This window comes from Hoplias malabaricus, chromosome 16, assembly GCF_029633855.1.
Source record: "Hoplias malabaricus isolate fHopMal1 chromosome 16, fHopMal1.hap1, whole genome shotgun sequence".
Lineage (NCBI taxonomy): Eukaryota > Metazoa > Chordata > Actinopteri > Characiformes > Erythrinidae > Hoplias > Hoplias malabaricus.
The window spans coordinates 15,151,939-15,179,099 of NC_089815.1; the positions used below are offsets into that span (position 1 = coordinate 15,151,939).

At 39.6% G+C, this 27,161-nt stretch overlaps 2 protein-coding genes across 2 annotated transcripts in view; one reads left to right on the forward strand and one right to left on the reverse strand.

Moving 5' to 3' along the window:
• The first annotated feature begins 642 nt into the window (after positions 1-642).
• On the forward strand, positions 643-7,495 carry LOC136671514 (lipoprotein lipase-like). Its single transcript, XM_066647221.1, has 10 exons — positions 643-852; positions 1,595-1,782; positions 2,124-2,303; positions 2,599-2,710; positions 2,907-3,140; positions 3,457-3,699; positions 4,118-4,238; positions 4,526-4,705; positions 4,977-5,081; positions 5,194-7,495. Exons 1-10 carry the CDS (start codon positions 735-737, stop codon positions 5,243-5,245), a joined length of 1,533 nt encoding a protein of 510 aa, XP_066503318.1. The 5' UTR covers positions 643-734; the 3' UTR covers positions 5,246-7,495.
• A 142-nt stretch (positions 7,496-7,637) lies between these two features.
• The window catches only part of si:ch1073-396h14.1 (disintegrin and metalloproteinase domain-containing protein 10), a 55,343-nt gene continuing 35,819 nt past the window's right edge, over positions 7,638-27,161 (reverse strand). The window contains exons 10-16 of the mRNA XM_066647220.1: positions 26,814-26,977; positions 17,927-18,098; positions 17,471-17,615; positions 16,400-16,583; positions 15,961-16,060; positions 8,844-9,064; positions 7,638-8,552 (exon numbers count right to left, since the gene is read on the reverse strand). Coding sequence (XP_066503317.1) covers positions 8,439-8,552; positions 8,844-9,064; positions 15,961-16,060; positions 16,400-16,583; positions 17,471-17,615; positions 17,927-18,098; positions 26,814-26,977 — 1,100 coding nt within the window. The 3' untranslated portion in view covers positions 7,638-8,438. The remainder of the gene's footprint in view (positions 8,553-8,843; positions 9,065-15,960; positions 16,061-16,399; positions 16,584-17,470; positions 17,616-17,926; positions 18,099-26,813; positions 26,978-27,161) is intronic.

Sequence of the window (27,161 nt, forward strand, 5' to 3'; positions counted from 1 at the left end):
GGAGAACATACCAAACTCCTCCCAGTCACCTGGAGTGGGCTCGAACTCCAGGACCCTGGAGCTGTGTGACAGCTACACTGCCTGTTGACTATATTATACGTATTAAACATTATTTTGCCTTTGTAACATGCTCATATCTCAAATAAATAATGATTATATTAACAGTGTTTTTTTTATTGAAATAAAATGTTCACCAGGGAGGGCTGGGCAGGACGAGTTAATGCTAGGTTTTTTAAAACTTTAACAATGTTAAAAATATATGCAGAAATTTGTGTGCTCATTAAAAATTTCTTGTTTTATTGATTTTCTCATTGAAAATGAGACAACACACATTCCTACATGGGTTTTGGCCCATCCTGTATTATAAGAATGAGCAAACAATTAAAAGCTTTGCAGAAAATGAAAATTTTATTTTGTCATATAACTCGGGGTGTTTATAATTTTACATATGACTATGTATCCGACAAAAAAAGTGAACGAGCCCTTTAGGAAACAGTTGTCCACGTTATCACTATTGTAAACGGCTCTGCGACTGAGGGGGCGGGATTAAGAGAATAAGGAGGAGCATTCCGAGTTGATCTGAACCCACCCAGCTCGACTGTATAAATCACGCAGCTCAGCAGTGAACCGCTACGAACTTTTCTCTCCCTGACAACTGCAGGGCTGCTTACTTTTCACTAGAGTAAAACCGCTTCACAGCCACTAAATACTAACGTTTTTCAGAGCTTAAGAACATGGGAAAAGACAGCGCTTTATTACTCTTTATTTGGATGCATTTTGCAAAAACCTTCCTCAGCTTAGCTACTACAGTTCAACCAACGGTTGAAGCAACATCTGAAACCGCCACTTTCAGTAAGTATTCCTCCTGTGTTTATAGTTTTTCTCAATGCGCTAAACTAGCTTGATGATCTAGGATATAAACTATTCTATATGCTCTATGAGGTCAGATTGCAGTGAACCTTAGTTCAGTCTCTGGTGCATTTTGCAGCACAATGCGATGTCGCCGGGATAAACTGCATCTTAGCCCTTAACTAGCTTAATACGTTGTATAAACGCCCTGTAATTACCTGGAGGAGACTTTATTATTATGTTGATATATGCATGAAATCAAGGCAGATTATATGCTTTTATATTTCTTGAAGTTCTTGAATTTGAAGATAGCACAGCCTCTGCATGGTACAAATGTAAATATCGTACATATAAAATGTCAAGATTCTTGCACAGACCACACTTTATTTGACCTATTTGTAGTATTTTAAATTCAGCACATTAACAGAAATAACAGTAACATGAGTGGAGCATGACAGCATTTCACCAGTAGGTCTCATGATCTTGAATAAAAGACAGAAAGAGAGTGTAATAGAGGGCCTGGTGCATGCAAGCTTAGTTTACATGCATACATTTCTTTATATAACTGCATTATGTAGGTATAACAGATAAAATAGATATTTGAACAATGGCTCTCAAAACTCATTTTCTTGTATGCATTATTAAGAGGCAACAACACCCCTCAAACATCCTATCCAAGTTAATGGAGGTTAATATAGCAGAGGGGTTGAAAAAATGGGGTATAAATCTTGTCGAATTTGCACAGGTAACATCACAGCAAACACCACAGACTGGATGGTGGACTTTAGTGATATTGAATCCAAGTTTGCTCTAAGAAGCAGTGAAGAACCTGAAGATGACTTGTGCTACATAGTTCCTGGCCAGCTTCACACTATTAAAGCATGTGATTTCAATCCAGAAACCAAGACTTTTGTAGTTATTCATGGATGGACGGTAAGTGTCAATCACAAGACTTTACCCAGGGTTGTAGAATTGTATTTTGTGTGCAAAAATTAGCATTTCTGAATTAATACACTTTACTAAGTGAATATACATTAACACGTCATCTAATATGGCACTTTTTTCTTTTATTTTTAAGTTTCTATTTATTTAAAGTATTGTATTGGAAAAATATGTTCCGTTTGCACAGGCTACATTTTACATTTTCCGTAATATATTCAAATGAAAGGATCCAGATATGTTTTCTGTAGAGCTTGTGCATATTGTTTTCAGTGTAAATATGAATGGATGTTCAGGAGTTTTTCCAAACACTAAATAGCCTGCCCTACACTCAGGTCACTGGAATGTATGAGAGCTGGGTTCCTAAGCTGGTGACAGCCCTGTATGAGCGGGAGCCAACAGCCAATGTCATTGTAGTAGACTGGCTCACACGAGCCCAGCAGCATTACCCAACCTCAGCTGCATACACCAAACTTGTAGGCAGAGATGTGGCCAAGTTTGTCAACTGGTTACAGGTCAGTGTTACTACAATTTAATACAGCTGTGAGGTTAATTCTTTAACCATAATAGGCTTTATTACGGCTGTCCTAACAATGCCTAACAATGTTTTATAATGTCAGATAAGAACCCTGAAATTTGAAAGAAGGTTTGAAAGAATGTTAAAGGATTTCCCCTAAATGAATTTCAAATCCAGTAAAAATAGAAAATTCATTCAAAATAGAAACCAAATAAAAATTGTGATTGCTGATTTTTAATTCAGTCCATGAATTTAAATGATCTAACTTTAATCTCTTTGTATGCTCCTGAAAGGCTGAACTAGAATACCCTTGGGAGAAGCTCCATCTCTTGGGTTACAGTCTTGGTGCTCATGTAGCAGGAATAGCAGGGCTTCTCACGCAAAATAAAGTCCACAGGATCACAGGTAAATATAAATTCAAAATCACAGATTTAAACTTTTTAAAACCAGTTTAAACAAGTTAAAATTGTAAGGGATACAGTTAAGCTATGGTGAGTTAATTTGGTATGTGACTATAAAAATTCATCTGTTGTGGTGTTATACATGCACTGCTAATATTGATTGCTAATACTTGGCTTTTCTTGTCTTTGACTTCATCCAGGTTTGGACCCAGCTGGCCCAAGCTTTGAATATGCTGATGCACAAAGCACTCTTTCCCCTGATGATGCACTATTTGTTGATGTACTTCACACTAATACCCGTGGGTCCCCTGACCGCAGCATTGGCATCCAGAGACCCGTGGGCCATGTGGACATTTATCCCAATGGAGGAACTTTCCAGCCAGGGTGTGATCTGCAGAACACCATGATGATGGTGGCTACCACAGGATTAAGAAGTGAGTTCTTGTTAGTTAGTACACATGTAAAATGTAGAGAATGCAAACATCTAAGGAACCTTTGAAACTTTGGAGGAGGTTAGGAAACCCTCCCCATTGAATTTAGTACATTATTGTAAATATGAATTAGAGAGGAACTAGAGAGAAGTCCCAAGAACAAAATACCCATATTTTACCTAGTGTTCCTTTAAAAGGGCTTACTTAAATTATTTACAATATGTGAATATGAAAATATAGACAGCAGATTCTCACTATTACATTATTTGTTTACATATCCATACTTTTGTTGTACATCAGTGGTTTCCTTTTTTATTAGACATGGACCAGATTGTGAAGTGTTCCCACGAGCGCTCCATCCACCTTTTCATTGACTCACTAGTCAACATAGAGCAGCAAAGCATGGCTTACCGCTGTAGCTCCAAGGAATCCTTCAACAAGGGGGTGTGTCTCAGCTGTAGAAAGAATCGCTGCAACAAGGTGGGATATGATATCTCCAAGGTGCGAAGCCGCAGGAACAGCAAGATGTTTATGAAGACCAGAGATATGATGCCATACAAAGGTAAGGCCTCAAAAAAACTGGTCTTGAATAAAGTTTTAAAGAAATTGAAGGCTAAATTTTTTTTTTCTTGCATTCCCTATGACACAGGCTTTTTACAACAGTTTTAATACCCAAATACCAAACTAATCTGTTATTCTTGTTGTGTGTTACATGATTAAAGGGTAAGTTATTCAGCAATAGCTAGTCTTCTGTGATGAACAGGTCAGTTTGTTTGCAAAAAATAACCATGAGATCAGCCAGTGACAAAGGCCTAGAAAATTATGGGGACAGCATTTTTTTTGTTCTTGGGAACACCTCACAATGGCTGCATAAAAATCTTTTTTTGTGTAATGGCCATTGCAGGTGTTTCCATGCCTGTATTTTCAGAATGGACATGCCACCAGAACTGCTTCTAAAAATAACTTTGTCTTTCAAATAGTTTTCCACTACCAAGTAAAAGTTCATTTCTTCAGTAAGAAAACAATAAACTATATCGACCAACCCATGAAGATTTCCCTGTATGGATATTCTGGAGAGAAGGAAAACATTCCCTATGTTATGTAAGTGTAAGTTTATGTACACATTTAAATGTCTCGGTAGGGGATTCGATAAACAAGTGTTGCTAAAAATGGTGCACAGAAAGAAATTTCCAGAGTGTCAAAAGATATGAAGTTGAATGGCTTTAACATATTCTCAAATTTAGATTAAATATGCAGAGTGTAAATCAACATACAAAGAAATGTATACATTTTGAGATATTTTCAGATGATTTTCATATACCAGTGGAGTTAGAGGAAAAAAATATATAATACAATGTGGTAATAGTACATTTTCTGTGATTCTGAAGGCCTGCTCTCAACACAAACACCACCATCTCCTTCCTGCTGACCACGGATGTGGACATTGGTGAACTGCTGATGGTGAAGCTGGTTTGGGAGAAGGATTCTCTCATCAGCTGGCCATGGTGGAGCCCTGACACCTTTCACATCCGCAAACTACGCATCAAATCTGGAGAAACACAGTCTAGGTAATCATATATAACATAGCTTGTATACACTAATATAGATTGATAGCCCTGTAAATCTACTTTCTACCACATGGATTTCACTGTATGTAGACACTTTAAGTAAGCCGTTATTTGTTATTCATTTATGTATTTCAAACAAAGAGAATTGAGCACCTACACAGTCATTTTATAGCTGCACTTTATTTAATATTCATTTATCTCCAAATAATTATAATGTTAAGAAATGAATAACAAGCCTAATATCCTAAAAAATGTGTGTTTTCTTTTTCAGAGTAATCTTCATTGCTAAAGGTGAGTTTTCCTACCTTGCCCGTGGAGGAGATGCTGCTGTCTTTGTGAAAGATAAAGAGGCCCAGTCAAGCCACAAAAATGAAAGGTTCTTGACATTTTCTTGAGTCACAATGTTGTGAGTTTGTACTAACTTAAAAATATTTTTCTAGTTGTTTATGTATGGTTTTTCTGACTGTTTGCTTGGACATTGATGGCAGGTTGCACAAGTTGAAGATGCATGGCAGTTCATTCAAGAAGAGCACAGAATAGAACAGCACTTTTGCTGGAGCCTAAGAGGAGCCTGCAGGGAACTAGACTGGTAGAGACCCTGCAGTTTGTATGTTCTGATTCCTAAGACTGCCAATGAAATAGTATATATGAATACAAAATATCCTCATCCATAAGCACATCCTGCAAGGAACTGTACTCTTTTAACTGCTGAGCAGTTTTACACAGAAAAAAAAACGCCATTTTTAATACGCTCAGTATTTTATTATTCATGAAAATACGATTATCACAAATCACTGGATCCCAGGGCAAAGCAAGAATGTGAGCTGGAAAACTGTTATGCTATTTCATGTCCTTCCATCAAGCTTATATTCTGATTCAATGGCTGAATCATGGAAGGATTCAATCCTATTTGGCTTTGAAATATTTTTTCAAATGAAAGATAGAAGACTTATTGTTATGCAATATATATGTACTTATATGTAAGTAAACTGTTACACTGTTATAACGTGTGTACTGAATCTCTGTCTGCTTTGGTCAAACCAAAGCATGGGTAATAAATAAATAATGCACTGCTTTTGCAGAAAGCAAGTCAGTGTTGCGTTAAGCTGCACTTAATTGACAGGTGTTATTTAGATTTGAAACACCACTGTCCCTTATTAGACTAGATTTCATGAGGGAAACACAGTGTGGATCTTTAATATCCTGTCAATAAGTAACATACTAGACCTGGACATCTATCTGGATTTCAAAATTAAATGCTGAGTGTTCCCTAAGCACAATGAAGCAACTGAAAATGCTCTGTGAAGTTATAATGTGATGGCAGGCTTTATGTGTAAAAGAGAGTGGTCATATTGACATGTTAGAGGAAAGACTCACTGCTACATTGAATATTGTTACAAAAAGGGGAAAGATTAAAAATATATGAATTATTCAAGTAATGGGATCTTTAATGGAGTTTACTCAAATGTTTCTTCACTTTTACTATTGGTTGCACTGTGAAATCTACCTTTACGGTTTCCACTGAAACTCACCTTTTAGTTGACACTAAAGTTCTTTGTTTGTCCCGCCACAGAAAATTATAAATGCCCGCATTTGGTGACTGCATTCTGCTACCAAAATTACTGGACAAAATAATCTCAGCTGAATTTTTATTGTAAATATTTTAATTGTTATATATCATGAAATAACTTACAATTTATTTGGTTATTGTATCTGGCACACGTAATTTTGTAGGTGCAGACCACTTTTGATTTATTCAACATTTAAATCCACAAACAGAGATTCATAAAGTTTTTGTATAAATGCCAATGAGACCTTTGTTCACTGCCCAAGTGCACTATTTTGTGTCTGTTCACTGCCACGGATGGTTTCACTGTACATTGTAAAATGACAAATAATTGTACATTTGTATATTTGACCATTCAAATTCCACATAAAACAAGTTTTAACTGTTTTTTACTATTAATTCATTATTTTAAGAGGCTTTTATTCAAAAATCCCAATTGTGGCTTTAATAGGTAAACTGCGAATTCATCAGTACTATACATTTTTTTATTGATATCTTGTCCAATAGTATCCCAAAAGCCCAATTTTTTTAAGGGACAATCAGCACAATAGTGTAAAATAATATTAGCCAAATTTAGTTTTGATAATCCATCCAATCCAAATCCAGGCAGGTATCATATTTTGACCCCACATAATATCCATGAATACAGCAAGATTATTTATTGAATGTATATATTTGTACATTGGGCTTTTACAATGCCAGGTTTATGTTTCTTCCTATCTCTATGTGAGTTATGCACATCCTCTATATTTTTATAAAATGAAAGTGTTAATGATGAAGACTGCTTGATGGAGTGATCTAATTGCCATTTGGATCACCTTCATTTATCATATTAATACACAATGCACTGTATAAAATGATATTGTAATAAACAGAGTATGTTATATTTCACTAGTGTGTAAAGGCTCTCTTTATTAGTGTTAATGTTTCATCCAAGGAACATTTCACATTCACAATAAAACATATCCAAAGGAAAAAACATAAATCATTCGATGTTTTTGTTTGTTTTTAAACAAGAAAATATCATTTTTAAGGAATGTGTTTCAATTTTGAATGTAATTTAAAGGAAAGTTTTGCCATAGTTTCTCACAATACAAAATGAGGAAGGGGCTTTATACCCCTCTTGCTAACATTTGGTGATCTTAGGTTATTTGTCTGAATGTGGCATGGATAGGGCAAGCACAAGGAGACAAAAATTAAAAAAAAAAAACAAAAAAAAAAAACCACATGGAACAGAGAAAGTACAGCAAAATCATGAAAAAAGAGAAAGTAAGAACCACGATAGATACAAAACCAAACAGAAAATAAGACTGAAATACAACACTGGTGCAGCTGCTCCAGGGCAGCCCCTTTTATTTCATATTCATCAAAGGCCAAATGCATTCATTATTAATTCCCTTAAAATGGTTTGAATTGACAAGGGGCGACACGGTGGAGCAGCAGGTAGTGTCGTTGTCACACGGGTCCTGTTGTTGTGGGTTCGAGCCCTGCTCCGGGTGACTGTTAGGAGTGAGGAGTCTCCATAGGTATGAATGTGTCAGTGTGTGTCACACTGTGAAGGACTGGCGCCCCCTCCAGTGTGTGATCCCGCCTTACGCTCAGTGATTCTGGGTAGGCTCTGGGCCCGTTGTGACCCTGAACTGGATAAACAGTTACAGACAATGAATGAATGAATTGACAAGTATACAAAAAGGAAGATTCTACTGGTAAACATGAACAGGTGAAGATTTTTTCTTTTTCTTCCTCTGAAAAAAAATCTTCATTTCCATGGTTGAGCAAATCCTGTTGAGATGTTAGACCCCTGTATTAGGCTGAATCATTTGGGAAAGATATCTACTTGTGTTTTGTTGATAAATTTACATTTACATATACTGCATTTGGTATATGCTTTTATCCAAAGTACAATACATCCAGATGTACAATAGTGTCTAGTCAGAGAAAGCATCCTAGAGAGTTAAAATATATTAATATCTCTTCTAGTTTAAGTACATGTAGTGAGTGGGTGTTCATTCTATAAGTAAAGGTCCAGGCCTTGTATTGTGGCGAATACTATTAGACTATTATTATTATTAGACTTTCCCTGGCTTGATCATTAAACATAATGCATCAGACGAGATTTAAACTTGATCTAAACTTGTTTTTGACTCTTTTGATTTGTCCGTGCTTTTAGGCTGATGGAGTGGTGTCATCACTCTCCAATGTGTGTCCGAATAAACAAACAGTGCCAGCCATCACCGCTGAGATGGTGAGAATGGCCAGCAAAATCACCCACCACTGGGCCTGCCAAATACAGAAAAAATAAATGTATGACTAACATGATGTGTACTAGCTCTTAGTGTTGAAAATAAATAAATAAATAAATAAACGTTCAATATTGCTGCATAGCCAGGGACTCAGACAAGTCTGTTATGTGGAAGACAGAGGTAGTACCATCTAAGTAACACCCTAAATATACATTAATTATTATAACATAATTATGTCATATGCACTCAAATTTTTTGACGTTGTGTTTTTTACAGCTCATAAACTATTAAATTGCTTGTTGAAAAAACAAAACAGACAAAAACAAACCTTCATCCAGTCTGCCAAGTCATCAAACTCATTTAGGTGCAGAAAGGAGTTTTTCAGCCGGGCAATGGGGCCATCTGCATCCAGCAGGCGGCACGTTTGGAAGTGATCACAGTAGCCTTGGTTTTTAGAACAGGGGGTTCCTGGCACCAGGGCCACCTGATTTCCTTTAAAGTACATTGAAAGAACTGAGGATGTGGTGCTGGCACAGGTATTGGGGTTACCTAATGAATAATAAAAAACAAAAACAAAAAAATCCCCAAACACATTATCAGTAATGAAAGACATGATTAGTATTAATGTTTACTTGTTATATCAGAAAATAGACAATAGATTTTTTACATATACTTTACATAGATTTTTTCCTTTTATTTATTTGTTTGTTTTTTACTTTACATCAGCTATTCTCAAACTGGTAGCCACAGGAAAATCAGTGAAATATTTATCCATTCATTCTTCTGTAACAGCTTAATCCTGATCAGGGTTTTGGTGAATCTGGAGCTTACCTGGAATCATTGGGTGCAAGGCAGGAAACACACCCTTAAGAGTGCTTCACAAGTCCATCACAAGGTATCACACACTCCTACCAACACATGTTTTTGGACTGTGGGAAACCAGAGCAGCTGAAGGAAACTTCACTGACAGTTTCTGAAGCACCACCTAGCCACAAAACCCTCGCTCTCAGGGTGTGTACGATGGCATTCCTGTCCCCATGTCACTGTGTGCAATGCTAACATATCCATAATTTGGATCTTCTAATGCAGTGGTGGGGCGGCACGGTGGCACAGCAGGTCGTGTTGCAGTCACACAGCTCCAGGGACCTGGAGGTTGTGGGTTCAATTCCCGCTCAGGGTGACTGTGGTGTATTCCCCCCGTGTCCACGTGGGTTTCCTCCGGGTGCTTTGGTTTCCTCCCACGGTCCAAAAACACACGTTGGTAGGTGGACTGGCGACTCAAAAAGTGTGAGTGTGTGTGTGTTGCCCTGTAAAGGACTGGCGCTCCCTCCAGGGTTTATTCGAGGCAGGCTCTGGACCCACCACGACCCTGAACTAAGTGGTTACAAATAATGAATGAATAATGCAGTGGTTCTCAATCTTTTAAGACCGAGTACCATTCATTATCAAACCAAAACCTCCAAGTACCACCTATGAGTCTTACCACAGAAATATTTCTTCTTCTGTTCCAGGGGTAGGTGGGGGACATAAGTCTTTCTTGAATTTTAGCTTGTTTTTGTTGCTTTTACTTACTTGAAAATTGCATGCTTTAAACTATTTTTTTAATTACTACAAATTAGGATTCAGTGAAAACAAATAACTAGGTCTAAACTGAATGTTTTAAACACAATGTATGGGACATGAGCGTTTTAAAAATGTATTAAATAAAATGTTAAAAAACGAGAAAAAATTAATTTTATATCAGTTATGTGTTTTAGTAGGTTCTAGATAAGAACATCTAGGTGAAGGAGGCGCTTTGCTGTGTTAAACAGTGTTTTTGGACATTAATGACGCGAAGAACGGCCACTTTGTTTTCCTTCTAATTTGTCTTCATATTTACAGAATTCTTGCTTTGTTTCTCTGTTCTTGCCTCTAGATTTAGTCCTTCTTGGCTCCGGAGTATTTCTCAGGTTATATCTTGTTTTTCTCGTTTGAAAAGAGAAACCCGAGACTGAGCACAGAGGTGTGTGTGGAACCAATTGCCCCAAATTAAGAGTGTCTCTGTCTCCCTTTGGGTATTGCAAAGTACAGGCTTCAAGCTTGAAACATGGAATGTGGGGTTGATACGCATGGAATGAGGGAGGAGCAAACAATAAGAGACCGGGTTCACTCTGCAGAGGATCTTGAAAGGACCCACATAACACGGAGCCAGCTTCCGGGATTCAACACGAAGGGGTAAATCTTTGGTGGATAACCAGACCTGCTGGCCTGGCCGGAAGGTGGGCCCAAGTTGTCTTCTCTTGTCTGCTGCTTTCTTTTGGGCTGTTGAGGTGGCCCGGAGGGCAATTCTGGCTTTCTGCCATGCCCAACGGCATCGTCGAACAAATTGCTCAGCAGCTGGGACTCCTGCATCAACCTCCTGCTCTGGAAATATTGGAGGGTCATAACCAAACTGGCACTCAAAAGGAGACATACGCAGGGAAGAGTGCCATAAAGTATTGTGGGCGTACTCTGCCCAGATCAGGTGATCAGCCCAGGAAGACAGATTGGAGGAGACAAGACACCGGAGGGTACGTTCTAGGTCTTGACTGACCCCTTCTGTTTGGCCGTTAGACTGCGGATGAAAACCCGACGATAGACTCACCGAGGCTCCTAGTAGTTGGCAAAAGGCCTTCCAAAACCTGCTAGCAAACTGGGGGCCCCGATCAGAGACTAAATCAGTGGGGAACCCATGGACCCTGACCACGTGCTGTAGCACCAGTTTGGCAGTTTCCTTGGCTGACGGGAGCTTGGGGAGTGCCACAAATTTACAGGCCTTAGAGAACCTGTCGACTATGACCAATATCACTGTGTTGCCCTGGGATTTGGGCAAACCTGTGACAAAGTCCAAGGAGAGGTGGGACCATGGACGTGAAGGTATAGGAAGTGGGTGGAGTAAGCCTGTCGGTCGTGTTCTAGGTCGTGTTCTAGGAGATGCATGTCCCCATTGTAGAACCTCCGGCCGGACTGAAGTGGGGACATAGAGCCGCTCTGGGGGCCCCCCACCTGGATCTGGTTCATTCTGGAGGGCATTTTGTATTGCTGTCTCCTGTCCCCAGCATAGGTGAGCAATGATGCAAGTCTCAGGGATCATTGGTTCAGTTGGTTGGACAGTGGATGGAGGGTCCCACTGGCGAGAGAGGGCATCAGGCTTAGTGTTTTTAGAACCTGGTCGATATGATAAAAACAAAATCAAATCTGGCAAAAAACAATGTCCATCTGGCCTAACGGGAATTCAGACGCTTGGCTTGTTGAATGTAAGCCAAGTTTTTGTGATCTGTTCAGTCTAGAAATTGATGCTTTGCTCCCTCCAGCCAATGCCTCCATGGCCAACTTCACAGCCAAGAGTTCCCTGTCACCCACAGCATAATTCCACTCAGCAGGCATAAGGCGATGAGAAAAGAATGCGCAAGGGTGTAGTTTTTGGTCAGCTCCAGAACACTGTGATAACACTGCCCCAACTTCAACCAAAAAAGGGAGATCAGGATCTGGTAGTTGTAATACTGGAGCAGTGACCAGGCGATGTTTAAGCTCCTCGAAAGCCTACTGTGCTGCTTCAGTTCATAGATACCTTCCTATGTCTTTTCTTGTTAGGGAGGTTAATGGAGCAGCCACAGTGCTAAAGTTTCTGATGAAACGGCGAAATAAATTAGCGAAGCCCAGAAAGCGCTGAACTTGTTTGAGAGAAGTGGGGCGTGGCCATTCAGCAACTGCTTTTATCTTAGCTGGATCCATGCGTAGTTGGCCCTTGGATACAACAAATCCAAGGAAGGACACAGATGAAGCTTGGAACAGAGACTTCTCGAGTTTCACGTAGAGATGGTTCTCTAGGAGTAGCTGAAGGACTCTTCTCACATGAAGTATGTGCTCTTCCATAGATTGGCTATAGATGAGAATGTCATCCAGGTACACAAAAGCATATTGGTCTAATGCCTCCCTCAAGACCTCATTAATGTAGCGTTGGAAGACAGCCGGAGCATTCATCAATCCAAATGGCATAACAAGGTACTCGTAGTGGCCTGATGGAGTGATGAAAGCCGTTTTCCACTCATCACCTTCTCTAATACGGATGAGGTTGTAGGCACTACGCAAATCCAGTTAAGTAAAAACTGAGGCTTGTTGGAGTGCTTCAAAAGCGGAGGTCATGAGGGGCAAGGGGTAGCGGTCTTTCACCGTAATTTTGTTCAGACCCTGGTAGTCTATACAGGGACGAAAGCCCCCATCTTTCTTTGCCACAAAGAAGAACCCAGCCCCTGCTGGGGAGGTGGAAGGCCGGATGAAGCCTAAAGCTAATGCCTCTTGGATATATTCCTCCATAGCTTTCCGCTCAGGGCCGGAGAGAGAAAACAATCTTCCCAGAGGAGGACTGGTACCTGGGAGGAGGTTAATGGCACAATCATACGACCGATGAGCGGGCAGAATCTGGGCCTTTTGCTTGCTAAATACTTCCTTTAAGTTGAGGTAGTCATAAGGAACTCGAGATAGACCTGGAATGTCTGAGAGTGATGAAATGAATCCAGGACAAGTGGGGTGCTTTTGCAAACAGGACCCCTGGCACTGAGGTCCCCAGGCTGTTACCGACCGAGTTGCCCAGTCAATGCGAGGGTTATGACGCTGCAGCCAGGTGCATCAGTACCAGCTGCAAATGGGGGGCACTGATTAAGAACAAAGTGATCAATTCAGTGTGTTGGCCAATTTGCAAAGAGAGTGGTCGTGTCTGTTGTGGCAATTTTAAGGCTGTAGCTAATCCAGAGTCTATAAAGTTGCCAGCTGCCCTGGAATCTATATATGCTCTAAGGTGTTTCTCATGGTTCTGTCCCCAGGACACTGTTGCATTAACAAACACCCCAGAGATAACAGGAGAAAGATTTTGGCCCATCACAGATCTTCTGTCCTGAGCCCTGGCTTTTACTGACAGCTCCGGGCAAGTTGGACGCAAGTGTCCTTGTTGCCCACAGTATAGGCATCGGCCCTCTCGCATACGGGATTCTCGCTCCTTGCGAGATAGGCGAGCATGCCCCAACTGCATAGGTTGTTCACCCTCATCACATGCCTCTGGAAGAAGCAGAGAAGAGGGTACGTAGCCCCGTTGAAGAGGAAACCAGGTTTCTTGTCTCCGCCGACGCTCTCGTAACCGGTTATCTAATTTGAGAGCTACCTCAATGAGACTCTCCAGAGAGATAGGGAGATCTCTTGGTGCTAACTCATCTTTGAGTTGCTCACTCAGCCCCTGCAAAAAGGCTGCTGTTAGTGCTGATGTATTCCAGCCACTTTCAGCAGCAAGAGTACGGAACTCAATAGCATAATCGGCCACGGATCTCTTTCCCTGACTTAAGCGTAGAAGACGGGGACCAGCTTCACCCCCACAGACAGGGTGATCAAAAATGTTACGCATAGTTGTTGTGAACTCCTTTATGGAGGCACACACAGTAGGACAATTCTCCCATATGGGAGTGGCCCAAGCAAGAGCCAGGTCTGTTAGCAGTGAAATGATAAATGCCACCTTAGACTTCTCTGTGGGAAAGCGAGAGGGTTGCTGCTCAAAAGGCAAGAGAACACTGAAGCTGAAAACCTCTGCAGCGGCCTGGATCCCCATTATATCTTTCCGGTGGTGGTAGGTGGGGCTCACCCTGTGAAATGGGTGTTGGGTTTGGGGCTGGAGGGGGGGCAGGTGCAGTCCTTGTGGCCACAGATGGTTCAGCCTGAAGGACTGCAGTAAGACCCTGCAGATGAAACAGAATTTGTTGAAGGGTCTGTTCATGTCTACCAATGGCAGCACCCTGACTCAAAGCAGTTTTGAGCTGCTCTATGTCTGGTGACTCTGCTGAGTCCATGGTAATGGCGTGTTGACTTCCCTTAAGTAGGGGTAGCCCAGGTGGAACCAATTGCCCCAAATTAAGAGTGTCTCTGTCTCCCTCTAGTGACTGGGGGTGGCTTAGCAGGCAGCCTTGCCCCAGTCCCAGGCAGACCCCTTACAACGGATTTCTTAAAAAAAAAGAATTCTCCCTGGAAAAAAGCGAGGGAGCGTTGTCCCCCGTTCCCCGTTTTTTTTTTTGACACAAGCGAATTTCATTAGGGCATAATTTTGAAAACGGTGAAACATCATGTCATTTTCACATAAAAACTTCCATATGAAACAGATTTTCAGGTATAAATAAATTCCTTAATTAAGTAATATATATTTTTTAGATAATTTGGCGTACCACCTCTTACTTGTTTTGAGAACCACTGATCTAATGTAATGGAATAGTGCAGTTAGTGCGGTCCTCCAAGAATATTGAGCTGGAAAGGTAACCCAAAAAGCTGTTTTTGCAGAATATGTTATCCTTTGCCGTCCCAGCTTTCTGGCAGCGCTTTTAAAATTCAGCAAGAAATTAAGTAACAAAAAACTAATAAACAAATGAATATCTAAATATTTGACAATTTTATTCTACAAGTGGTTTATATAATCCACACATTTTAAACGTTCTTTGATGAATTGTTTATGAACACACCTTGTAAAATAAATTAAACTACCATTCCTTCATACTGTTCCAAAGGCTCAAACAGGAATATTCTGACAGTCAGGCTTTCTGATGTCATATGGAACCAGTCACATCAACTTGTGGTGTGGGGCCTCTGAGCTTCAGGCAAGCATAACATCTGAATATGTAATTACTGGATTAATGGGTGACCAGAAGGGGAATTTATTTGATTTTATTTCTAGTCAAAACTGTCATTGAGAACTGTGACTTTGATTTTTCAGGAAGATCATATATATATGGATATATTGTATATATCCATACATTCAGATGTTGAATATACAATATCATGTTTAACACACTTGCATAAGAATATGTTTCAAAAAATGTGCAAAACTGGACTTCTAAATAAGTTTCAATATGGGTACTCCTAACTTTGAAAGGCCACAAAAACTCAACATTTAAAGCTTTCATTTTAAAAAGATATTGGAACATAAATCTGCCCTTTTACTTCAGGTCTGAAAAAATCCACAGGTGTTTGTGTCTAAACTTGTGCTGGGAAAAGACAATTCAACAATATGGGTCCAATGTGTAGGATGTGTAGCTGACAACTTACTTGGATTGTGAGAATGATAAAGTGCAATTTACATCGAAGACTGTGAACTTTGAAGGTGTGAAACGTGTAAAAAAATTGCAGATTTGTCTCTTGAAAACAATGGAAGCTGTATGTTTTCTCATTTTCTTCCTAAAGCTGGAAAATCAGTAAGTTACCTTGAAATAAAATAAAACAAATAAAGGGTGGGCTTTGACTTTTTCACAGTACAATGTGTGCCTAATTTAAAAGGAATCATATGGGCCATTAGTAAAACCAAATGCAAGCCCATATGTGGTTCAGTTGTGTTTTATAGAGCATGTATTTCAATGCCAGTGGGGATATAAATTTACAGCTGTTATGAGGTTTGTTACCTTTCTGTTGGCAGCACATGTGGCACTTTTCCTTCTTGTTCTCTCCTGGACAATCGCACTGTTCCAAGTCATATATCACACACAGTGACTGGGCACATTCCTGCTCCAGAAGGAAAAAACTACAGCTTAAACATGCAGAACAGCACTTATTTTTTCACTTTCAAACTAACCAAAGGAATGTGCAGTCACCAAAACCATGTTAACTATGTGTCTTCTATGAGTTGCTCTGAAAGGTTTTAGTTTTAACACCATCCTCATATATTTAACTGTATGGATGCCTGAATAGCCATCTTTTTTAAAATACACATACTTTCAGAGACCAGTTTGTCTCTAGTTATAATTTGTTAATTGAAAATATGATTTTTATAATTTTATAAAACATACTAGAAAAACTACATAAATGGTTAGTAATTGTATTTAAAGTTACAGTTGAACACACCCCATTCATACAAACACGTGTGCCCACACCACACATGGTCACATTTGGCTTGGAAGTGGGTTTTGGACAGGCAGCCGAGGACCCTGTGCATACACTCTTCATCCGACACTCTGATTCTTCCTCACAGCTTAGTCCAGTGTTCTTAAAGATGCAACTGGAGCTACAGCACAGTCCCTGGCTAGGACTGTGATGTAGAAACACATAGAAAACGAGTCAGCATGCATTGAAAAAGGTTAATTTTTACCACCAAAAAAGGACACAATATTTGAATATATATTATATATAATATATATGAAGATTACTGATTTTTACTTGTTTTATATATCTCTTGGTGTAAGAATGTCTAGTTCTAGTCCCTTCTAACTCCACCTTGCTGTTGTAAAGTGTGGGAATATAGTTTGTTGATGTAAAATATATATATATATATATATATATATATATATATATATATATATATATATATATATATATATTTTTTTTTTTTATCTGTTCATTGTCTGAATATGTTTTTTGTTGGTGTAGCATAGTAAACAATACAGGCCCCCACACGGCACCTTTCACATTCCAGCTTGGGATCCCAATATTGCCTTGACTAACCTCTATAAGAAAATGAAGCAGTCTATCAAATTTAGTAAATGTAATAGTGCATTGCATAATTTGTTTACATAATCTCTACAGAAAAACAAAATGGTATGCTCTAGAAAAGTTGCACATGACCCTGGGTTCAGCATGCCCCATGGCTAGTGTAGGTTTGAGATTGGTATTTTGGAGAATTAATCATCCAACAATGTTACCTGACCTCACTAAAGTTCTTGTGGCCGAATGCCATCAAATCCTCTAGAAACATTCCAACATGTAGTGTAAAGCCTTCCCAGATGATTAGAAGCTTTACTGCAATAAAGCAAGACAATCTACCTGCCATTTATTTCAGAAGAAATGTGTTAGCCACTGAGTTTATATGAGTTATGTAGTTATGAGTGTGATGACCCAAAGTGTGGGCTGAGTTATAGTAAATGAATATGCTACAACTGTATGAAAACCTGATGATAAATGTTACATATTGGGATTAACCTGCACTGTTTATTGGGCTTCAGTTGACACTGAAAGCCTACTGGCCCTCTTGAACTGTAGCAGCATGGATCGCTTTCATTATGGCCCACATCACATTCCTCTCCTTTTTCCAAAATCTGGTTTCCACAGATGGGCTGGTCGCTGACTGACAAGACACAACATGCAGGTTTTCATGTGCTCTCTACTTAGCCTAACAATAGTGTACACAGATAAGTTCTTTAAACAACAAAGTCAGGTAATCAATATGAGACATATTGATTGACAAAACATAGAAAGACAGAAGTGGATATTAACCAGTTGCATTCACTCTGTTAGAGCTGTTAGCTCTACTTCACTTTTTACAGCAGCCAATAAATAATATATCTGCTTTGTTTGGACTAAGGATCATGTTGTACCTTTGATGGTACCTTCTGACAATTTATACCTTTGCAGTTATATGACTTTTATATATCTCACCCACAAAGCATCTATCCTTCTTAACGTTCAAGAGGCGGCTTATGTGGCGAAGGCTACAAGGCGAAAACCGGTCAGTGTTCTCATGTATCTTGTCTGTGGCATGTGGGAACATCAGGAATCTTCCTTTCCCTTCAGTAATTTCCAGACCCCCACAGTCCAAGCCCTCATCATGCTAAACAACATGTTAAACAAAACACAAAACAGACAGCATGTCCACGATAAATTCATTTTCAGATTCCGACATTCAGTTGGATGGTTAACATTGCTAACTGAATTATAGAATGATTTTGCAAGACTCAAAACACTACATTCTCCCACAGGTTCACTGATTGAGCTGTAAGCTTCTGGACAAGAGCACATTCATTCATTCATTTATTCATTGTCTATAACCGCTTATCCAGTTCAAGGTCACGGTGGGTCCGGAGCCTACCCAGAATCACTGGGCACAAAGCAGGAACACACCCTGGAGGGGGTGCCAGTCCTTCACAGGGCGACACATTCACACTCACACCTATGCACACTTTTGAGTCGCCAATCCACCTACCAACATGTGTTTTTAGACCGTGGGAGGAAACCCATGCCAACACAGGGAGAACACCCCAAACTCCTTACAGTCACCTGGAGCAGGGTGACTGCGACACTACCTGCTGTGCCACTGTGCCACCCCACAAAAGCACATGCTGTATATTAAATGTAGTCATTCCTTATGATGGTATAATATAATAAGAGGCAGTTGAACATCAGGCAGTTGGAAAACATGGAAAAGGTTGAAGGATTGTAACTGACCATAAAAATCAACATGTTTGATTCTATCAGCAATTTAACCCTGTTTTTACCTCAGGGTTTTGGCAGCTGAGTAAAGGTGATACTACACTTCAAACAACAAAAAGGCATCATTACTCTCTGGCTGATATTTACTGTCCAGCTAACCGACAGATATGCTTTATGTCAAGCATGCCACACAGCATGTGAACATCTGGTTTTCTTCTTTAATTAGCTTGAACATGTCTGAAGTCTAAAACAGCATGCCGACGCTGCAAAAGTTATGCTTAATCTTCAGCATAGACTGCATAGCTTCAGGTGTGGTATGTTTTGGGAACTTAATTATATTGGCTTATCATATTGTCATATTGCCTTTGAACACTGTCGTTCAGTAATGTGTAACTTATTGTGGCTGTGGAAAGGCTTTTATATTCTCATTTCTAGCTCATTTGCTAGATTTGAGCCCATCTGTGAATACTGTATATAGAAGTCTCAGCATGAAGCAAAATGCACTGGGCTATGGACCAATTTCTCCTCCATAATTCACAGGTGAAGTCAGTCTTCTGATCCTTTCCACTGCCTTCAAACTAAGGCTGGAAACAGTGATGCAGCCACTAGCTTAATTTATAATCAGATAGAGACAGCAGGAGCAAAATGAATTTGCCAAAGAACAAGTGGAAGAATGCGCAACAGAGAAAGTAGAACAGAATGGCCGCTGCTCATAAGCCTTTACACCATTTAATTTATTCACATTTAATCAAGTCTAATGTAAATGTAAAGGTCAAAAATTCAAATACATGAAAGTACTTAGTACAGTAATGAATTACATTTACTTTGTTACTATCCAGCACTTGCATACATTTAACGTGTATCCAGAAGCCAAGTGAATCTAATCAGGCATTTACATCCACTCTAAAGTGAGAGCCTGTGACTTTGGAACTCTAATTTAAGAGCTACTCTGAGATTGGCTGGTTTGCAGTATTAATGATCACACCATCCACGCTCATCTGCTCTGAGAACAATTCCTCACACTAGAATCAGCTGTTGGCATGTTGCATAAGCAGTTGGAGAGGAAAAATAAAGCGCTGTTTAGAGAAAATGAAGTATTTTCACTACAATTCCTGCAATGTTTTAAGTTTTTAGGGCAAATCCCTAAAAAACAAAAATAATTTCTTTAGATGCTGCAGATCAACCAAATAGCCAAACCATACTAGGTCAGTACTGTTTCCACCTTCATGTAGAAGTGATACACACACAAAAACAATGAAGCTGAAACAGAGGATTACCTCCAGTGCACAAGTATGGTCTGTTGTAAAAGCATTAACAGTGTCACAGTCACACAGCTCCAGGGACCTGGAGGTTGTGGGTTCGAGTCCTGCTCCAGGTGACAGTGTGAGGAATTTGGTGTGTTCTCCCTGTCGGCATGGGTTTCCTCTGGGTGCTCCAGTTTCCTCCCACGGTCCAAAAACACTCATTGGTAGGTGGATTGGCGACTCAAAAGTGTCCAAACAAAGCAACATCAAAATGGTGGGAGAACAGCCTGCCATGTTTGCAGCAGAATAAAAAAACTTATAAAACCAGCAACTTGACTTTATAAATGTTAAAGAATATATTTCTTTTTAATGAGAGGAGCACACACACTTATGGATATACCTTCACAACAGCTGGTTACACAGCTTTAGATCCTGAAGGAGGCTAGAACCCCCTTGTTTTCTTTTCTGTAAAATGTGGTGAATTCAGCATGTGCATCGTTTGGTTACAGTGATTAAAAGAAAAATGATAAAAAGATGGGCAGCGCGGTGGAGCAACAGGTAGTGTTGCTGTCACATAGCTTCAAAGTCCTGGGGTTGTGGATTCAAGTCCCACTCCAGGTGACTGTGTTTGAGGAGTTTGGTGTGTTCTTCCCCTGTCTGCATGGGTTTCCTCTGGGTGCTATAGTTTCCTCCCCCAGTCCAATGGCTGCATAAAAAGAATGGGTCAGTAAGGTTGAGCATCAAACCCGTTCATCTTAAAGAAGCAACCTGTAGGATATTTACTGTACTTAGTCATAAAATGTCCAGGGTGTGATCATAGATTAAGGAAATAGTCAGAGCTGAAACACTGCTGCCTCTCACAGCAGCTCCTATGATCCAGCACTCCAAGGTCCTGCCTGTCAGCCTGCCCTCTGTCCAATCATTTTACAGTCCATCGTATGCCCAGGTCAACAAACAGTGTCTCACAGCCATGAAATGACCAAGTGAAGATGGTAAATATTATATTTTACCGGACCCAAAAAGCCCCACTACCCTTCTAAAAGTCCATGATTTTGGGAAATTTTTCATCAAAGTCATCAAAGCTCAATATATTTAGCTTTTAGAGAAGTGTCATTGTGATGGAACAGGTATCCACACTGCCAGAGATGGCTACCATCTCCATGACAGTGGCTTCTCTCCAGACTCACAAAGATTCCATTGATCAAAGGGAATGCTAAACCAAAAGTGGAAGGTTAGGCAATTGCCTGGCCAAGGCCAACGAGACAAGAAAGGCACATTTTGACTAGTCTGCAAAAACACTGCCATCACACTACAAAGGCCAAACAGTGGGTATGCAAACTCTAGGTGGCCATGACAGGCTGGCCAAAGTGATAAGAATCCACTCAACAGCTACAGAATCCAGGCACAGTTTTGTAAAAAACTGATGCAGCATTTTACATCCTAGAAGAATATGACAACCCAGAAAAGCCAGTCATAGATATACACCTAATCATGTCACATTCTTGTGCTCTCTGAAGTCAGAGACGAAAAATCACTGACAGGTCGCCCAGTTTTGAACAAAATCTCTACTAACTTGCACTGGCAGAAATCCCAAACCTAATTAAAAATGCAAATTTTGTGAACATTTTTTAATTCTTCTCATTGTACTCCTCTTCAAGGCTCTGGTTAATTGTGGATATCGATATAGGGTTTTTTTGCATGTGACCCACAAGGCTCTAGTACATGAGGCTGAGGTTTTCTAGTTGAACAAACACTTTGTTGTTTTGAAATCATTTTTATGAATGTGTATGTATACACAAAATGTCTTCCCTTTGAAAATAAAACAAAATAATACAGTACAATATATGATTTAAAAAGCTGTACATCTGTTTGAAAAAAAATAATTATCAAGTAAAAAAGAAAAGTGGGATCTTCTAAATGAAAGAAGCAGGAAAAAATATGTTTCTTTAGGGCAACATAAACGAAAGAGAAAGAAGTGCAAGATTTTTCTGTTACTGTTTTCTTTTATGAGTCTTATTTCTGATTTTTGCACTTTTTCTCCCGACATTGCCTTTTAAATCCATGATTGATGGAAGGCGGTAGGTTTACCCTTATTGGCTTCTGTGCGGGAGGCGGCCTCATTCTTGATTACAGGGTTATTATGGACTTACGAAATTATTTATTTCTTTTCTTATTCTCTTTTTTTGTTGTTTTTTCCTTGTGTGTTGTTATTTTGTTGAAAAACAAACAAACAAGCAACACTGTGCATTGTCGCTTGTGCTGTCTGTGTCTATCTGCATGATGAACCATGTATCTGTTTTTATTCTGCCTACTTGTCTGCGCATTCTTATAACGTGGCATCTGATTGGTCTTGGATTTGATTGACATGTTGTTGGAAAGATGAGTGCCAAGGGTCAGTGTGTCATTCTCATACTATTTCATTCAGTACAGGACAAAAGGTTTTATTGCAGTTATCATATTATTATTATGATTATTATAATTGTTATTATGTCTATGTAAATAAGTAGGTCTAACTACATTAGCAAGAGTTGCGATGAGGAGCATTGTCATCAGCAAACTGCATCTTGTTTTATGCAGACAGGTATAATAGAGAAAAAAACTTTCTAGCTTGTTTCCAATGAAACCTACACTGGACAGAGTATGTTTTGGAAAACTGCATTACATTTGGAAGTGTTACGATGATCAGCTTTGCCATCAGTAAATTGCATCTTGTTGTAAAAATGACATAATAGCTAATAATGTTATGTATATATAATAACATTACATATACGATAACTCATGGGATAAGTATCTCAAAATTATGAGATACGTATATTGTAATTATGGGATACGTATCTCGTTTTATGAGATATATCTATCTTAATGATTAAATTACATCTATCTGGAAGCAGATATAGGTGGCACGGTGGCACAGCAGGTAGTGTCGCAGTCACACAGCTCCGGGTGACTGTCTGTGAGGAGTTGGTGTGTTCTCCCCGTGTCCGCGTGGGTTTCCTCCGGGTGCTCCAGTTTCCTCCCACAGTCCAAAAACACACGTTGAAGGTGGATTGGTGACTCAAAAGTGTCCGTAGGTGTGAGTGAAAGTGTGTGTGTCTATGTTGCCTTGTGAAGGACTGGCGCCCCCTCCAGGTTGTATTCCCGCCTTGCGCCCAATGATTCCAGGTAGGCTCTGGACCCACCGCGACCCTGAATTGGATAAGCGGTTACAGATAATGAATGAATGAATGAATGAATGTATGAGCGATTGTCATGTCATTTAAACAGATTGCTCTAAGACTGCAAGGGAAGCTCAGCTTCCCCTAAAATGTAAAAAAATAATATATATGATATATATATATTATATAATATATATAATATGCACTACAACGCGCTCAACTTTTATTCAGAATCAGCTTCTTTTCACTGGTAAACACGCGGCTTTCCTCTCAGTCATTCCCGCAGTGCTTTAAACAGTGAGGACGCTGAGCGTCCACGGAGTTCATAGTGAAGCAGCAAAGTGCAGCAAAACGAGACGAGTCATTGGATAAATGCTGGGCTTTGTCCCGCCCATCGGACGCTCCGCACCTCTGGGGGTCTATGGGGCAGTGGGCTGGCCTCGGCTGGCCCGGACGCTCAGCTTTTGCATGATGATTGGATGATCTGTCTGAGGCTGAATCCCTTTTTGATTGACAGCGAAATGAGCGAATCAGGCCGAAATTGAGCTTCCCCTCCTTGAAAGACCAGCATCCGCCACTACATTTAAATGTTTTCTATGTGAGAGAAAAAAAAGAGCTAGCTAGAGTTAAACAGGTTAGCTGAATTTGTCATTTGAAAAAAAAAACGATTCAATATTACGTATGTAACGTATAGCAGTTTATAGAATAACGTACGTAACATTAACGATGTTAACTACATTTGGGCGATACCAAAATACTTATGTATCCGAAAATATAAGGTTAAAAAGGTGAGAGCTGCCTGCGCGCCGCGGTCACAGAAAAGAGCGCGAATCTTCATCGTCTTCTTCTTCTGTGTTTTTACAGCGGTTCGCTTCTGCCACCTTCCGTTTTCTCGTTCAGAGTTCATTCATTTTAAAGCTGTCGTCTTCAAAAACCTAAATAACAATTACCTCCCTTCAGCACCGCACTGTCTCCTTATTAACCCTATTTGTCATAATCATTTCTGTCGTTCGTGTCCCAGTCATTACATCAATATTCTAAAATATTACAATACAGAGCTTACCTATAACTGCATGGCATTTAACAAGTTAAAATAATGATTCTATTTATTTAACATGTATTACATCGTTAAATCCAGACAGTTACCAATATTTTCTTTTATTTTTAGATGTGGGCCACATACGATTAATACGTAGTTTTTAATAAAATGTTCTGATCAGTGTAGTGTGCAATGGCAATCGCTTCGCCAGCCGACAGTGCCAACGTACCGCCACAATTGGGCCAGATGCAGCGTGCCGCATTCACGCCGAGCCTCAGCTAGCCGAGAATGCCAACGTGCAGCTGGACTTGGGCCATATACAGGGTGCCGCATTCACGCCGAGACATTATTGGTCATGTGGATTGCATCCTCATTAAGGTATCACCTGCACATGCCAGAGCTCAGACATTACGTATAAGTAACTATAGCTTTTGAAAAACACTTTATTGCCTTCATTAAATCACTCACGTTAGACCGTTCCACCTTAAGTGTTGCAGTGGCGACACGCGTTTTACGAGGAAGATGTGTTTTTTATGCGCTTTGAACGTAACTCCGTCTGCTTTTAAGGTGGAACCGAACATTCAGATTAGAAGCCAGGTTTTATATGGACTGTTTGTATTTTCTGAACCACATAAGCAGAAATGTCTAAAACTCATCAAAAACTTAACATCTACTACAAACTCAATATGCAATGTATACACCATTTTAAGGTGAAAGGAAAAATTTGAACAATAACCTAAAAACTTAATAATCCGGTGGCTGTAGTAGTGAGGTATTAGTTGCTGCTGTGAATAATTCTACAGTAAACAAATATTACTGCCGTGAATCAATACATTGATATATAAACTTGAAGTAAATAGCTGAGGCACATTGATTAGAAAAAACCTTTTCACTTAACATGAGTCACAAAAATAGTGACTCCTTTGGTTAACAATAGCCAAGCTTCTATATAAAGCATTGTAGATGTTGAACCAAACTGACTGCAAAGGTTGTTGTGTGGTACTTGACACATTAGCTGTTTTAATGGATTTATCCTTAATGTACTGCAGACATTACAGTTAACAAGCACTGTAAGGATTGTAAGACAGTTTACTGAAGTACATACCTGCGCTGTACTGGTTTCCCATTATGACCTGAAGAAATTTTGACTCCCCCAATTGTCATTGTATAATTCATACCTGCATACGGTCACAATGTTTTCTCAGAACATTCCTGGTAAGGTTAACAGAACACGTTTTATCTGCATGGAGGGATCATGTTCTCGAACATGGGGAAAAAAGATGAGGTTAAAAGTAGACCGTTTTAACACAGTAGTTATTTATCCTCGAGGAGAACCCCATGTTTATTTTGGGAGGGTGGAGATTTGTGTTAAAGTTTGTCACAGGCATTACAAAATAATTATGGGAATTGCAAGCTCCCAAATGTAACTGCAACACCATTTAAAGTGGAATGGGAACATTAGAAAAATCTGAGGAATAAGCTGAACAGCTTCATAATGTTAAGGAAAGGTAGATTTTTACATGTGCTTCTCAAGATGATGCTGTGGGGACTTAATAATTAATAGTCTCTTAATGTGCTAATATATAGAAAGCACAAAGGCTAAAACTGCAGCTCTTATTTACTCATGCAGTCAGAAATTGCTGGAATACTGGGCTGCCTGACTGGATACTCAGTGGGCAGCATTGTGATTTGCAGTTCACGCAATTCAGAATGGTGTGTTCTCTCTGTGTCTGCTTGGATTTCCTCCAGGTTCTCCGGTTTCCTCACACGGTCCAAAAACAAGTGTTGTTAGGTGAATTGGTGACTCAAAAGTTTCTATAGGTGTGAGGGTATGTCACCTGGTGAACAACTGGTTCCCCCTCCAGGGTGTGTTCCTGCCAAGTGGATAAGCCCTGAACTGGATAAGGGTTTAAAGACAATGAATCAATGAATGAATGTTGCTTCATAAGAGTGAGGCTTTTCTATAGTGAAAATGAAGGAGTTTGAGGAGAACTGCTGAGATTCAGAACAGAAAACCTGAGGAGAGAAGCATAATTTTCCAGACTAAACACGCAACAGCACACACAAAGCTCCTCACTCTTGTACATCATCACAGCCTTTCCCAGCCATGTCTTAAACTTAAACTGACTAAATGTCCCTGTGTGAATTAGACCTGAATGTCTTAAGGAACATCTACAAAACTGGAACGTCCTTTGTTTATCAACCAAAGACTTCACAACAATATGTAATCCTGACCTGGCACACTTGTATGTCTTTCCTAATCTAACAAACATTCAAATAATTTTGCAGGTGAGTTAAAGAAGCAATCAGTAATTTTATCCCATGATTATTCTTCAAATTATGGACCAGCCATTATACTATCGTGATGTCTTAGTCATTAGATAGTATACTAAACATTGTTGCTCCCAACAGGAGGGCCCACTCTATGGAGGGTAAACTGGTTCATTTAGGGAATAGTTCACATGTAAATTGAATGCTATAGGGGAAAGAAATCTAAAATAATAAATTATTATTTTCACAAATATTGTTGGCTATGTTTTGGTGGCAAAATGACTGATTGCTCCCTTATAGTACATGACATTAAAATGCGATACTGTGGTACCACATTTTAGGAAATGATTTCTAAGGGAAACTACATTTTCATTAATTTTTTGCTTTGATAAACTTGGTGGACTCACAGGAGCTCCAAGGCTGTGTCCAAGTTCATGAGCAAAGGTCAGCTGGACAAATTTAAGGGGGAGGTAGTAGGCATAGTTCTTTAGAGTGATCAAACCAGTGTTCAGACTGGATGTACGGCCATCTTTCAAGCGCAGGTTTTTGGAGCATATCCCTCCCAAGTCATCTGATCAAAACAGAAATAGTTAAGAATAAAGTACCATGAGTTGTAGAATTTTTTTGAGTCATGAACAAAAGACAAACTACTCAAAATCATGAAATAAAATGCCAGTACAGCACAGTCTAATGTTAAAGTTTGGGCCATCTGAATAATGACATGTTTGTTAGTCAAGCTGCTGCAATTCTGAAAC

Coding starts and splice junctions, on each gene's coding strand:
- LOC136671514 (XM_066647221.1), top strand. CDS start 735: ATGGGAAAAGACAGCGCTTTATTACTCTTTATTTGGATGCATTTTGCA. Junction 853..1,594: donor ATCTGAAACCGCCACTTTCA/GTAAGTATTCCT, acceptor GAATTTGCACAG/GTAACATCACAGCAAACACC. Junction 3,700..4,117: donor AGATATGATGCCATACAAAG/GTAAGGCCTCAA, acceptor TCTTTCAAATAG/TTTTCCACTACCAAGTAAAA.